At 57.8% G+C, this 15264-nt stretch overlaps 2 protein-coding genes across 2 annotated transcripts in view; both read left to right on the top strand.

The window, feature by feature from the left end:
- The window catches only part of CFAP77 (cilia and flagella associated protein 77), a 62911-nt gene extending 59963 nt beyond the window's left edge, over positions 1–2948 (top strand). Inside the window, exon 7 of the mRNA XM_009896269.2 lies at positions 2880–2948. Within this exon, the coding sequence (XP_009894571.2) occupies positions 2880–2948 (69 nt within the window). The remainder of the gene's footprint in view (positions 1–2879) is intronic.
- Positions 2949–8409: 5461 nt separating this feature from the next.
- BARHL1 (BarH like homeobox 1) lies at positions 8410–14985 on the top strand. The gene is made up of 3 exons (XM_009896270.2): positions 8410–8877; positions 12732–12954; positions 14545–14985. The coding sequence occupies exons 1-3, from the start codon at positions 8427–8429 to the stop codon at positions 14837–14839; spliced, it is 969 nt and encodes a 322-aa protein (XP_009894572.2). The 5' UTR covers positions 8410–8426; the 3' UTR covers positions 14840–14985.
- Positions 14986–15264: the final 279 nt, after the last annotated feature.

Here is a 15264-nt window from a genome sequence, read left to right on the forward strand (position 1 = left end):
ATCATTTGCATCTCGATGCCAGCGAGCCCGAGAGCCGGCGTGGGGATGCTCCCTGAGACCTGCAGCCCTGGCTGCACCCTGCCCTGCCCTGGGGTTTATTCCCTCCTCCTCTCCTGGAAAAATAGCTACAAACATGGCACTGGGGTTCAGTCCCTCCTCACCGCCTGGAAAAGCATCTCCTGACACGGCACTGGGGTTCAGTCCCTCCTCACCCCCTGGAAAAACATCTCCTGACACGGCACTGGGGTTCAGTCCCTCCTCATCGCCTGGAAAAGCATCTCCTGACACAGCACTGGGGTTCAGTCCCTCCTCACCCCCTGGAAAAGCATCTCCTGACACGGCACTGGGGTTCAGTCCCTCCTCACCCCCTGGAAAAGCATCTCCTGACACGGCACTGGGGTTCAGTCCCTCCTCACCCCCTGGAAAAGCATCTCCTGACATGGCACTGGGGTTCAGTCCCTCCTCACCCCCTGGAAAAACATCTCCTGACACGGCACTGGGGTTCAGTCCCTCCTCACCCCCTGGAAAAACATCTCCTGACACAGCACTGAGGTTTATTCTCTCCACTCCCCTCAAAAAAATGCCCCAGCTGGGCTCCTGGAGGGAGTTTGAGTTAACAGAGCTGGATAAAAAGGTTTGTGGTGCGTTGAGGAAGTGTTGAGAAAGAGCCCGTGAAAAGGGCTATAGGAAAGGCTGAAAAGCAGGTGAACAACGCCAGGCTCTCTTCCTGCCCTGGAAAAATCCAGGCTCTCAAATGCCCAGCAGCTACAGCACCCACACTCCAGCACCCACCTCAACATCAACAAGCCCATCAGTACTCACAAAACCTTGGTTGGTCTCTGGGGTACCTGCTCAGATGCCATCAGAGGAGCTCTGCCTGCTTCAGACCAGCAAAGCCTTTCTGTATCACACAGGAAATTTATTAGCTCCCCAGGAGCACACCTGCCTCTGCTTTCACCACTCAGGTGGTGCTACCAACACTTGACAAGTGGTTGTTGACACAATCACAGCTGAGAAACCCAACTGAAAATAACCCCCACATGCACATTTAAGGGGGGGGGGGAAGGGAGGATAATGCCCCTCTAGTTCTCTGAAGCAAGTTCTGACATTACAAATCCCAGCTGCAAGTGTCCTGCAGGGTTTAATCTGTCGGTAACAAATGCAATGAACAAGAGCAGAACATAGCTTCTAATCAGCAGCTGAAACCCATTGCAGCTCCACCACCCTGCAAGGAAAGCCACCAAGGCAGTGGCTCCAAACTCCAGTCCTCCAAAACCAGAGTTCAGCCAAAATCCTGGCACACAAAACCCCACAACCACCTCAGAGTGATGCTAAAGGTCATCAGCTGGTACCTTTTGAGGAGGTACCTTTTGGTTCTTCATTTAAAATATGAATTAGAAGAATCAGAGCAGAAGATTCATCATTGGCACTGACTCCTCAACACCAACCTCCATCATAGGAAGACCTTTGACCCAAGGGCACCCTTATCTTGACTCTAATTACTGGCTCTTGTTAAGAGAGGGTTTCTCAGCTTTTAAACTAGCACTTGGCCCTGTCCTACACCTGGTGCTTCCCACTCACATTGAGGACAAAAGTGGCATCCCTCAACTTTGTCAAGGCTCTGCTAACTTCAATTACAGCCAGTTGTGACAGGAGGACATTTCTCACCGAGCTGCTGTTTGCTCCTCTGCAGCTTCAGCCCAAGCCCAAGCACAAATGTCCCTCTGCTCACTTCCCAGCACTGGTGAGCAAAGGCTGATGGGGAGCATCAGAATGGTGAGGTTGGAAGTGACCTCTGAGCATCATCCAGTCCAATCCCTCTGCTAAAGCAAGGCAGCCACAGGAGCTTGCCCAGGATCACAATGGCCAGGGGGGGTTGGAAGCGCTCACACCAAAGAAGTTTCAGATGGAGCCTCCTGTGTTCCAGTTCATGCCCATTGCCCCCTGCCACTGGGCACCACTGAGAAGAGTCTGGCTCCATCCTCTTACCTCCCACCCTTTATCTCTTGCTGAGCATTGAGCAGATCCCCTCTGGGGCTGCTCTTCTCCATGCTCACCAGCCCCAGGGCTCTCAGCCTCTGCTCCTCACAGAGATGCTCCAGGCCTCTCAGCATCTTTACAGCCACCCCTGGACTCTTCAAGAGGCACGTTCAGGAGAAGCAGCTCAGCTGTCCTTTACCTGCAGGCACTGGATTTTCCTAACAATTCCAGCTCTGAGGGAACAACTCCTCCATCATCAATGACAGGCTGAGGTTGGCCCAGCTCAGGATTTTCCCTGCCAGCTCCAGGGGTTACTCACCTGCTTCAGCAGCCCTTGGTCCTGCCTCCCCCATCTTTTCCTGGTGCAGAGGGGTTATGTTACTGCTGCTGCTCCTGAAAAAGCCCAAACCCCCAGAAACAACTGACTGGAGTTAAAGATTCAGATGCATATTTAAGCACCTGAATGCCTTCCCCTGGAGAGAAGGAAAGGCTCAGGATCAAGGCTTTGTTTGCCTTGAGGAATGAGATCACTGCAGGCTTTCCAGGGCAGAGACTGCTGTGGCTTCACATGCAAACCCTGACACCCAGCCAGCCTGAGCAGGGTGGGGGGAAGCAGCTCCATACACCCACGCTAGGCAGATGGATGGCACAAGGAATGGTGCTGGGGCAGGTAGAACCCCTGGACCCCTCTGGTAAGCCCACTCCACACATGAAGACATCCACACAGGTCTCCTGAAGTCAATCAGAAAATGAGTCCTCATTTTTAGCAGGTTAAATGTTTAACTTCACCTGCAGCAACATCTCCCAAACAGACAAATCCCTGCAGGCTCTTCTCTGTGCTACCACCCATTTTCTCCAGCTGCCTGTAACCAGCCCTCTCTGTGCTCCTATCCTTGCAGGTTGGGCCTCATCTCAGCACTTTTCCAGCCCGTGATGCTCATAAAAAGGCAGCCAGTGCCTCCCACTGAGAGGTGAGATGTTGTCCTCTTCCTCAGAGCATCCAGGCAGCGAGGACCACAGCACTGTGCTGGGCACTACAGCCCCTAGACCCTGCAACGGCCACAGGCCTTCACTCTGGGTTTAAGTTGTTATTTTGATGTAGATATAGCCAAATAAATCATAAAATAGGTCAGGAATGACTCTCTGTGCCAGCCTGCTCATTGCTTCACGTCAGATGTGCACCACCTCACCCAGCCTGACCACCACGATTCTCACCGTGCTCAAGGTCCAGCAGCAGGGCAGTGCTCACACCAGAGGGAATGCAGGGGTCCCCTTCACTGCCTGTGCTGAGCAAACATTCGACCCAACCCTGCCCCAGTCAATATCAAGTCTGTAATGTCTCACAATCCATCAGGCCTGCTCATTTCCTTGCCAAGGAAGCTTCCCATCGCTGCCTGATTCAGCAAAGCTCTTCCCTGTGTGAGGGCTTCCAAACAGCTGCTTTGAGCAAGCTGCCAAGTTGGGGCCTCACCACCGAGCAATGCCTTCCCTTGAAGATGGCTTCAGCCCTTTCCACACTCACCTTCAAACAGCTGCTGGAGTCCCTCAGGGCTGAGCCTCTCCAAACAGTGGCTGAACAAACTCAAACTCCACCAGCTCAGCACCACAGCACTCAAACCCTGGCTTGGCCACCAACAGGTGACAGCAGAGGCTCAGGCAGGCACCAACACATTTAAATTCCATCTCCTCTCAACAGGACATTTCACCTGAAGAAAATGCCACTTGGTAATAACTGTGAGTGCTTGAACTGTGCAACTCCAAGCCTGCTAGAGGAGCAATTCATTACTCCTGTGTCGCCTGCTCCTCACATCTACTGCTCTCAGGTTGCAGCAGATATTTAAATTCAATGTTAGCTCTCAGTTCCCACATCCAGCACCCTGCTGGCACTCAGAGACCTCGGCCCAGGATGGCCTGGGCACCCCTTCTAAGCCACCCCCTCGTGGATTATAACCAGAGACCTTTCCCACCTCCCCAAGGAGGGAGGAAGCTGGGCTTTAACAACCTGTCCTGCTCAAAATAGCACTGGTTGTGAGGGTGTGAGAAAGCCAAGCCTGGCATGAGGCTTGCCCCGCTGCCTGGTGGGAGCCATGTCCAGCTTGTGGTCCAGCCACACATCTGTGTCCACCTGCAGCAACTGCTGGGGTCCTTGGGGTGTTCACAGGGAAGGACACATCTGCAGAGGTGGAAAAGAGCTGGCAAAGGAACGTGATGGGAGCCAAGCCCACACAGACCTGATGATTCAGAACAGGTTTGAAAGCAAATAGAGAGACCCAAAAAGCAGCAGCTGAGCCAGAATAAATGCATCCAGAAGACACTGCTCAGTGGGGCTGGTAGGTGAGAGACCTGCCCCACTGCACCCCAAATCCGGTGTCTTGCAGCTCGGGTGGGTTGTTGGGTGGGAACACAGGGCACCCACAGCCCATGCACCTGCACCCCACCTGGGGAAGGGTCACCTTTGCCCTGAGGCCCTGTGTGTTCCCCACCAAGGTGCCACCTCAGATTCATCCCCACCACAGTCCCCGCTCCCCACTGCCCCCAACCCGTGGCCGAGATCGTCGTGGGGGGCACAACCACGGACCTCCTGTTCCACTCCCCCCTGTCCCGGACGGTGGAATCCCGTAGCGGGGTCCCGACCCCTCCCCAAGCCCCGGCCGCCCTCCGCCGCCGGACGCTCCTTGTCCTGCAGTGACACCCACTGGCAAAGGGGCTTTGAACGCTGCCGCGGGAGCCCCACGGCCGGGCACTGCTTATCCCGGTCACCGACACCCCCGGCTGACTGCCCCCCTCCCATGTCTGCCGTCTCCCCCCCGGCCTCGCCCCGGCCGCCCTGTCCCTCTCTCTCCCATGAGAACAGATCTTTCTCCTTACCGGAGCATCCCCCCACAGCCTGTCGGGGCTGCGCATCCCCCTGCCTGCCTGTCTGGGTACAGCCTTCCCGGGCACCCAGTGGGCACGAAGTACCACAGAGGCCGCCGACACCTTCCCCTCCAAGCCAGACCCTCTCAGGGTACCGCTCAGCGCTCCACCAGCGTATTTCCAGGAGACTTCTTGCTGCAGCCACCGTCACAGCTCAGCAACTTCAGCTCCCACAGCTGGAGCTCAGCTGTGGAGGTTCCCCCAGCCCCAAACCTCATGGAGTGCTCAGGGTCAGCCCTGCCCTGTGGCCTCAAACCCACACTGGGGAGCGGTGCCAGGAGAGCCTGACCACGTCCACCAGCAGCTCCCAGCAAGGAGATGCTAAGCAGCTCCCAAAGCTGTCAGAGCCCTTGGAGCCTACCCTGGGGTGTGACTGGGGCTTGTGAGGAGGTGGCTGGAAATCGGGGCAGCTGGCATCGGGGCTCTCCTCTTGACCACTGCATGTCTGTGTGTCTGTTGAACAGGGGACATGGGGGTTCAGGGCAGGCAGAGGCAGGGAGGGCAGGGCTGTGCTGCTGGGTGGGCTCTACGTGGGATTTCCTACCTGTGCTGGGAGCCACAGAGCAGTCATTTGCACCCAACTAATGCAGTGGTCAGGGATGCAGAGGGACACCACACATGGACAGGATATGGCACGTTTCTGCCTTGGGGAGTCTAGTTCTGAAATGACTTAATAATAATATTAATAATTCATAACAATTAATGTCAGGCACACTGACATTAGGACACAAGTAGTAAGTGGATGCTGAATGCTCAGAATATGGCCTAGGAGTGACAGCCTCTGTCCCCAGGGCCTCAGCTGGGGATGGCACAGAGTGGTGTCTGCTCAAGGATGAGGATTGGATCCTTCATGCTTAGCCCCCAAAAATCTTGCACAGCATCAGAGGGTGAAGCAGATCCAGAAACTTCCTCATGGTTGCTTGAAGGCAGGGGTTTGATTAGCGAGAAGGAAACAGAGCAGCAGACCCAAACCTGTCCCTGTACTGCTGATCCAAATCCTGACTGCAAACACACTCCCTGCCCTCCTCCCTCTTCTGGTCCCACTCCTGCTCCCACAGGCCAGCTCGGTGCTACTTCTGGTCCCAGTACCAATCTTCATCCCAAATTGGAGTCTCCCTGGTTGAACAGGGAAGCCACCAACACCCAGGAGCCAGCAGAGCCACACCGCAAAGAGCTCCCCACAGGGATCTCTGCCCTGTTTCTCACTGGGACCAGTTCCTGCACATCTGTTGCTCTGGTCCAGTCCAAAGCAGTGCTTAGTCTAGCCCCACCAAGGGAGATGGATGCTGCAGAACTCACCCGCAGCAGACCAGGACCCTTCAGCCTGGCTCCCCGTCCCTGGCACGGGGGGAGCACCTCTGTGCTGGGAGGAGCAGAGCAGAGACCCTTCACCGAGGGACAGAGAGGACAAGCAGCCCCCAGGATGGGGACAGGCTGGTCCCGGGGCCGATGCTGGTTTTGTCCCTGGGTTGATCCTCCCCTCTCAGGCTCTTTTGTTCCGCTGCCCCCATCCCAGCCGGCCCCGAGCCTGCAGGGCCGAGGGCAGGAGGTGCTGGGGCCCTGCCTGTGCCGCTGCCCGACAGCTGGCAGCCGGGCTTCCCGGGGGCTGGAGAGGGGGGCTCTCCCCTCCTTGATCGCCTCCAAGCTGCCGGCCAAAGGCGGCTTTGGAAGAGGGACAAGATGCAGCTGCCTGGCCGGAAAGGTGGGGAGCAGAGGCGATCGAGTACTTGAGAAATAGCCGGCGACGCCGCTCCAAAGCGGGGCGGCTGCAAGCCCCCGCGTGGGGACACTTCTCTCGTCTTCTCGGCAAAGGCTCTGCCCCCAGGGAAAGCCCCAAAATAACCCCTCGAGGATGCAGGAGCCAGTCTGCCCGGGAGGAAGGTGGGAGTCCTGCAAGAGCCGGTCCCTCTCCAGCCTGGGGGATGCACAACGGCAAAACCCTCCCGACGGGGCGGGAGGGAAGAAACTCGGTGTCTCCGGGAGAAACGGGCAGGGCGGGCAGCTCGGGCTGGAGCCATGGAGGTTTTAGTTAAAACGGGATTGACGGCAGGAAAAAAATCCACCCTGAGCTCGGTCCCTTCCCAGTTCCACCAGTAGGCACTGCCGCTGGGAGAACGGGAAGAGCGGGCGGCGATGCCCGGCGGCCCCGCATCTGCGTGAGCTAAAGGAGCTCTCCGCTCGTTCACCATCGAGTTCGAAGGGATTCAACGAAATTCTGATCTCCGAGGCTCACCTCGGCCTCGGAGCAGACGCCTCTGGGAAGGTTTTGGTATTTTCCTTTTCATTTTCTTATTTTCCTTTCCTTATTTTCATTTTCCTTTCTTTATTTTGTTTTTCCTTTCCCCTTTCCTTTTCATATTTCTTTTCTTATCTTCCTTTCCTCCCCTCCTCCCTTTTTCTATAATTTTACGCCGAGCAAAACTTTCGCTGCTTGGAAGGGATCGGCCGATGGGTTAACTGCGGGGGGAGGCGAGCAGAAAGCAGCAACCCCTCGACACCCCACCCCCGCCTCCCGCAGCTAATCACCCCATTACGAGCCCCGTCAGCGGGATAATGACTGCAAAAGAGGGCGGAAACCGCCCGGAAAGCGCGGGGCTGCGGGCGGCAATTAATTCCCGTTAATCGAGCTCCGAGGTGTCACCGCCGGGGAGTGACAACCCCCAAAACGCCCCGCGGCCAATGGGCTCGTTCACACGAGGGAGGGGTGCCGAGGTCCCCGAGCCGGAGTGGCACAAGTTCATTTGTTCATTTTTTCCCCCTCAATTTGCCCCTTTTTCTGCCCTCTCCCCCGGGGAGGTGGCGCTGCTCTCGCCGCTGTCCGAGGTGCTGAGCGCTCCGGAGTGACTCCGGCTCACGGGCAGTGTCCGGGTGCCGAAGGCTTTGGAGTGACTCCGGTTTCTCCCCTCAGGCGCTGTCCGAGGTTCTGTCAGGGAAAGGGGGGCTCCTCGGCGGCCCCGACGGCTGGCCACCCCCTCCGCCCTCCCCTCGCCCTTCCCCATTGATTTCTGGATCATTAAGTGGTTAAGGCTCTGCGAAGCTTCACTATCGATTGCTGCCTCCCCACCTCCGGCTGGGAGCCCCCACCCCGGGCTGCCCCCACACACACCCCAAGGTCCGCACCACCGCCGCTCTGGGCAGAGGGTGGGGTGGCCGGGTAAGGGGCCGGGACCCAGGGTGAGGTTGGGGTCCGTGTCCCCCCCTCCCACCTCCTTGGCGGCCAAAGTTTGACTCTGCCTCCCTCTCCCCCCCACCCCCCCTTCCTGTCTGTCTGTGAGTGCAGCTGGGAGCGATGCTGAAGACGGAACAGCCCTGGATCTAATGCGCGACGCCTCGGAGAGCCTTGCAGCAATTGTCCGGATCCGAGGCTGAACTTTGCTCTTTTATTATTTTTTACCATTTTAAATTTTTTCCCCCTCCTTCTTATTTTTTCCCCCCCTCTCCTCTTGTTATTGTTAATTATCGTTACCAACCCGCTTCCGCCGCGCCCTCCCCGCCAATGCCCGTGTGAGCGCCGGCACTTCGCGGGGGCCATGGAGGGCTCCACCGGCTTTGGGATCGACTCCATCCTCTCCCACCGAGCCGGCAGCCCGGCCGTGCCCAAAGGGGACCCGCTGGTGGGCGACGGCCGGTCCCCGCTGGAGCTGAGCCCCCGCTCGGAGGGCAGCAGTGGGTGTCCCTCACCCCGTTCACCGGGCCGCGAGTGCCTGGAGGCGGCGGGGCCGCGGCCGGGCCTGGATGCGCACCTCCAGCCGGGGCAGGTCTCGGCTCCCTCCCAGTCCCGGACCGTCACCTCCTCCTTCCTCATCAGAGACATCCTGGCAGACTGCAAGCCCCTGGCCGCCTGCGCCCCTTACTCCAGCACCAATGGACCTCACGGCGGGCAGGAGCCGGCGGGCAGGATCCCCACCAAACCCGGCGAGGACTTTAGGGAGAAAATGGAAAAAAATACCAGCAGCTCTTCGTCGGACTCGGAGTACAAAGGTAAGAGGCTCTCACCCCGCTGAGGCTTCGCACGGCCTGGACCCCAAACCTCCGGCGTTGCCGGAGCCTCCCGGTGCACCGGGAGCTCGCTGCGGATCCGGCTCCCGGTGATGGGGGTGGGGGGGTGAGGGGTCGCGGCATCGGTCATCTCCGAAACGATCGCGGGATCGGCACCAGCTTGGGATAACTTGGGGGTCCGTGGTTTATTGGGGCTCGGTTCGGTGGAAGGAGTTGGGGGGGGATCGGTGTTCGCCAAACGCGCCGGGGGGGATGCTCGGGGCTGTTTTTCCGCGGGGAAGATGCGGCTGATTCGTTTCTATCCGCGGTGAAAAGAGAGAGGAGAACGAGGAGAGGATTTCTGCCTGGGGAAAAAAATAGAGGAAAAAAAAAAAGAAGAAGAAAGAAAATAAAAGAAAAATAAAAGAAAAGAAAATTTTAAAAGTAATAAATCTGTAAGAAAACAGTAATAAAATAATCATGGTATGCCGAGGAAATTCTTTTACCCTGCTCCAGCGAGAAACGAACAAGAAAGTCGGTGGGGTTTGATTCGATTTATATTATTTCTATGCCTGTTTTGGAGATGGTTTACAAACGAGCACGACAGACAGACAGACAGACAGAGAGCCCCGGGCCGCAGCGCCTGGGCCGGCGGGGAGCAGGGCTGGACTCGGCCGCTGCTTGCCCCGGGCCGGGGGCTTCGGCATCCCGGGCGCCTCGCAACCCCTTTCCGGCCTCCTCCTGCGGCATCCAGGCTGGAGGAGGCATGGAACAGCCCCGAGGAGGGATGCTGGGGTAGATTCTTGCCCCCCCGCCAAAGAGCCTCCCTCAGCAATTTATCCCGGGCAACTTCTCCCCCATCCCTGCAAAAAAACTTTCACCTAGGAAAATTGTTTGCCGGGTGTTTGCTAGGGAAAGGCAAAGGGAGAAGCGGAGGCTATGTGGCTCTGGATTTGCAGGGGCTGTGTGGAAAAAGAATGGGACAAGTCGAGACCCAGCCCGGCTTCTAAGGAACCCTTGGGCGGCCCGGAGCCGCCGAGCTGGAACTGGGCTTACAGGGAGAGAAATCTTCCCCCAGACGAGCTCCGAAGGCAGCTGGAGGCTTCGGGAATGGCGAGGGAGTGGGACGGATCCTCGGGCAGGTGACGGGCTTGGGAAAAGGTTGGAAGTGCCGCGGGGAAAATGCTGGGATCGACCCCGGCGTTCCGCAGGGCCGAGGTCGAATCCAGCCGCGATTCCCACCTTGGCGGTTTGGTTTCTCCTCTTACCTCTTACATCCCACTCACCCCCGAATTCCAGAAGCTTTTCTCGCCTTCCCCCAAACCGCCGAGATGTGAAAGGGGCGCGGGAGAAGAAGAAACGTAGGTTTTCTGCACCCCCTCTAAGCCAGAGGGTTTAGTGGTTTGGGTTTTTTTGGGGGGGGTGGGAGGGAACACACGACAACTTTACCCCAGCCCGAATCGGTTCCTCTTCTGCCTCTGTGCAGGGCAGCCAGGCTACAAAGCCCGCTTAAATTGAGAGGACGAAGAGACCTGAAATGGAGAGGAAAACACATCCTGAAAGGGAAGGGAAACGGCTTAAATTGGGGCTGGGGGTGGAACACAAAGCTAAAATGGGGTAAAAACACAGCTCAGATGCGGCGAAAACGCAATTTAAATGGAGGATAAACACCTGGCAAAACCCAGCTTAAATGAGAGAAAACACAGCTGAAACAGATAAACAGTTTAATTAGCGGGGGGGAACAGTTTAACGGGGAGAGGAACCGCTTAAATGGGGGGGAAATACAGTTTAAATAGTGGCAAACAGCTTAAATGGGGGAGGAACGGCTTGAGTGGGGGGAAAACACAGCTTAAATGGAAAGGAGGGGGGGAAGCAGTTTAAATGGCAGGGAGGGGGGGACGACGGACACACACGTCTTAAATCGGGGAAACACAGATCTTAAACGGCGAGAAAAACAGTTTTAACGAGGGTTAAACCAGCGCTTCGATGGGGAGGAGGGATCCCGACACAAGCCTTTTAATTCCACACACACATCCCGCTTCGAATATAGTTTTATTTTGGTTGTTTTGGGGTGGGTTGGGGTTTTTTTTTGCGGGGCAAAACGTCCCTGATGTCCCCGCAAAGAGGGGCTGCGGGGCCAGGCCTAAACCGCTGGAGCTGCGGCAGGATTTGGCCCATACCAAACGCCGAACCCCCTAATATTTGCATTTGCTATAGGCTGTGGGGTTTTGTTGGTTGGTTGGTTTTGGTTTGGGTTTATTTGGGGTTTTTTGGTTTGGGGGTTGGGGTGGGGGTTTTTTTGTACCGTAAGAATAGCCTAGGGGGGAGCCGCCGCCAAGGAACCCTTTGGAGAGCAGGAACTTTTTAGGAGCCGAAGATGAGCCCGGGGGTGGGAGGGGGCAATTTGCCCTCCCCGGGATGCTGGAGGCCGGACCCGGTGGAAAAAAACTCAGCGCAAAGTTTGGGGCCTTTCTCGGAGAGAGCGGAGCCGGGGGCCGGACACCCCCGCCCGTCCTGCCCGGTCCGGATCCGGTCCCTTCCCGGGCAGTGCCGGGGCTGCTGCTTTTCCTGGGAACCGGAGCCGAGTCCCCGTGGTTTAGGGCTCGCTCCCGGCTCGGGCAGAGAGGGGATTTCTGGTTGAAGGGTTTCGCTCCCCGGTGGCTCAATTAACCGGATTATTGTCTCCCTACCGAGAGGAATCAGCTCGCGTTCGGCTCCAGCCCTGCCTCTGCCACCACCAAATTTAACATAAACCTCCGGGAAAAAAAAAAAAAAAAAAAAAAAAGAGGCAACAAAACCCAAACAAAACAAAACAAAACAAAACAAAAAAACAACAAAGCAAAACAAACCCCAGAAAAATAAAACCCGAACGCCGCCGGTTTGTATAAACTGAGCCTTGGTTTCTACATAATCTCCTCCGGGAGGATGCGAAAGACCAACACACAAACAAGGATTTGATGTTTGGGGTTTTTTCCCCCCCCCACCTTTTAAATTTTCTTTTCTTTTCTTTTCCTTTTTTTTTCCTGCCCTAAATTGTTTCCCCGCTAATATTTCGCGGCGTAAATTCCCGCGTCGCTCCGCCCGTGCGTAGGTACCGACCGAGCTAACGAACCGCCGCCGGCCCGTCTCCTTCGGTGGGTTCTAAGATAAATAAAGGGTTTGAGGAGCCTCTTCCCTTGTGTTTCGTTGTGAGCCCTGGAGAAGGGGAGGTTTGTTCGGTGCCCCAGCAGCATCCCCCGGAGGATGGAGGCGTCTGGGCGATGGGGAAGGAGCAGCATCACCCCGGTGACTTTCCCCTCCAAAAATGTGGGCTCACAGTTTTCATTTTGGATTTGGATTAGATTTTAAAAGGAAAAAGAAAAAGGGGGGGGGGGGGGGTGAGGGTGGAGGGGGAAGGAAGAGGGGAGGGGGAAATAGAGAGGAAGAGGGTAAAAATGAAAGAAATATAAAAGAAGAAGTAAAAAGAAAAACAGAAAAAGATAAGGGGGGAAAATGCCCAAGCGTGGAGAAAGCTGCTGCGTTTTTGGAGACTGAACCCAGCGCAGGGTCCTGCCCGTAGGCAATCAGGCTTGAGGAGATGCGAACGGTCTGGGCAGGAGCCTAGGGGTACAGCCCGGTGTCCCGGCCCTGCTCCAGGGCCCTGGGGAGTGGGAAAGGCCGGGCCCGGTTCGGGGTCCCCCCCGTGTGCCCCGTGGGTTAAAATTTGCGGGGCTGCGAGGCAAATGCGCCGTGAGCGCCGCCGGGTACCTGAGCCCTGCTCCTCTTTACGGCTGCCGTGAGTTACCCTCCTCTTTTTGAGGGGTTGTCCCCTTCTCTTCCTGCCCTGACCTGGCCTCTCTTCCTCCCTCTCGACCCAGTGAAAGAAGAAGGAGACCGAGAGATCTCCAGCTCCCGGGACAGTCCCCCGGTGCGGCTGAAAAAGCCGCGCAAAGCCCGCACCGCCTTCACCGACCATCAGCTGGCTCAACTGGAGCGCAGCTTCGAGAGGCAAAAATACCTGAGCGTGCAGGACAGGATGGAGCTGGCCGCGTCCCTCAACCTCACCGACACGCAGGTGAAAACGTGGTACCAGAACAGAAGGTAAAAACCCACCCTTCCTTCCTGCCCGCCGCCCTGGGGTCTCAGCCTGCTCTTCTCCCCGGGCCCTGCACCCCTAGACCAGGCAGGGCTTTTGCACCCCACAACCACTCGCTCAGCCCTCTTGGCACTAGGAGAGGTGAGGTCTCCCCCTGCTCCTCCCCTTCCCGAGGGCTTTTAACCCCAAAGTAAAGTGGAGGAAAGTGATGCAGAGAGGCAGGGCAGGTCTGGGGTGGGGTGGGGGAGCAATCTGTGCCCCCCAGCCCCGGCAATGCGGGGAGGCGAGAGGGTTTTCCAGCTAAACACAACAGCATAACACATCGGCCCATTAATAATAGATACCAATTACTGCTTTGGGCATCAATAATTAACACCCCTTACAGTAATTACACAATTATTATTATGATGAATAATTTACTGCTGGAAATAGGTTTAGCGCTTCAGCGACAAATCTGTAAAAGGGCTGGAGACGAGGGGGTGGCTTCGGTGGCTTTAGCCGGACACCCCCCCCCCCTCCAGCCCTGACCATCGCCATAAACCGAGGGACCCCGGGCTGCAGCCCCATCTCCCCTCTCTCCCCCCAGGTTTTTACACCCCCCCTCCCTGAATTCCAGTCCCTCTGCAAAATTCCGCCACTTATCAACGCGGTGGGGATTTGGGGGAGTTTAGGGTGGCGAGGGCTGTGCGCTGACACCACCACCCCCTCCCCACCCCTTCCCAATCCCTCCCGAAAGGACACGCTGGAGCCAGGCCGGTGCCGCACAGCCCCTTCCCCGGGGTGCCCAGCCCCGGAGCCGTCCCGTCGGGGGCGAGATTCTGGGGCCGGGGGCTTCTCCATAGGACGCTGCACACGCACACACAGACCCATACCTATATGTAGGTATATATATGCCTACGGGTATGCAAATTCCATGCAAATATACGCGGAAAACGAATTCCTCGGGACGCTGCCCCACGCGTGTCCCCCCGCTGGCCCCCTGCAGCCACTCGAGGGGCCCCGGCCCAGCTCCGGCAGCCCCTGCTCGGGGAGGGGATCCCGGATGCCCAGGAGGCGAAATGGGTCCTCGGTGGCCTGGGGCTGGAGCAGCAGCAGCAGCATCGTCCCTGCTCCGCGGCGGGGCTGGGGGCCGCCGTGTCACAGGCGGGATGGGACACGCGGGATGGCACACGCAGGCCGCAGTTCGCAATCTGGAGTTTGCACCCCAGGAAAGGACTGAAATGTTGGTCGCGATTGATATCGGGGGGCTTTTTCACATCCCGCCAGCGGATTTCAGTCGGGAACTGGCTCCGGTGCCTCCGAGTGGTTCACCCCCGGGCTGCTGCGGAGGGGACACCGCGGAGAGGAGTTCCCTCGCCCCTTAAGTGGGGTCTACGACCCCCCGCAGTGGGCTGGTCCCTCCCATCCCTACAGAGGGGATCAGCCCCGGGGATTAGGGATGCACAAGGAGAGCGGAGCCCGAGAACTGGGAAGGCGCAAAGAAGGGAAGAGCCAGCGGAAAACGGGTGTGCAAAGGGTAAAAAGAGCCCGGGAGCGCCTTTTGGAGCATCCCTCCCTCCTTGACCTCCCCCTCTCTCGGCTTGTCCCCCAACCAGGACCAAGTGGAAAAGGCAGACGGCGGTGGGCCTGGAGCTGCTGGCCGAGGCTGGCAACTACTCAGCCCTGCAGAGGATGTTCCCCTCGCCCTACTTCTACCCGCAGAGTTTGGTCTCCAACCTGGACCCCGGCGCCGCTCTCTACCTGTACCGGGGACCCAGCGCTCCTCCCCCCGCCCTACAGAGACCCTTGGTGCCCCGCATTCTTATCCACGGACTGCAGGGAGGTAGCGAGCCCCCGCCGCCCCTGCCCCCGCTGCCCGGTGTCCTGCCCCGAGCTGCTCAGCCCCGGTGAGCTCCGGCCTCCCAGGCAGCCCCCACCGGCACCCACCGGGCTTCAGGGGGGTGAGGTAGGGCGGCTGTAGGGAGCCATCCCAGCTCTGGGGCTGCTAGCAAGCGACAGCCTCCCGCTCATCCCCAAATATATATATAAATATATATATACCCGAGATCCCCCCCTCCTTTTTTTAGCTCCATATAAAGATTGCAAGAAGCAAAGGCAGAGTTGGTAGGACGGATACCGGCCAAGCTACCCCTTCCTCCGCCGGGCTCTCTCCGCCGTTCCCCGCTTTGTGCCGCCGAAGGGCAGCGGGGCCGCCTCGGTGCCACCCCAGCATTGCCCGGGACCGAGCCGGGAGCAAGGGCAGAGACTGACTGCTCCTGCGGCGGGGCTTTGCCTCCCTACCCCCTCCCCAGGAACTACAGAAGTAGGGGGAAACC

The sequence above is a fragment of the Dryobates pubescens genome, chromosome 29, assembly GCF_014839835.1.
Source record: "Dryobates pubescens isolate bDryPub1 chromosome 29, bDryPub1.pri, whole genome shotgun sequence".
Lineage (NCBI taxonomy): Eukaryota > Metazoa > Chordata > Aves > Piciformes > Picidae > Dryobates > Dryobates pubescens.

Excerpts from the sequence above, each read along its gene's own strand:
- BARHL1 (XM_009896270.2), top strand. The coding sequence starts at position 8,427 with ATGGAGGGCTCCACCGGCTTTGGGATCGACTCCATCCTCTCCCACCGA. Across the intron at positions 8,878-12,731 it reads GTCGGACTCGGAGTACAAAG|TGAAAGAAGAAGGAGACCGA; the intron begins GTAAGAGGCTCT and ends CTCTCGACCCAG. Across the intron at positions 12,955-14,544 it reads ACGTGGTACCAGAACAGAAG|GACCAAGTGGAAAAGGCAGA; the intron begins GTAAAAACCCAC and ends TCCCCCAACCAG.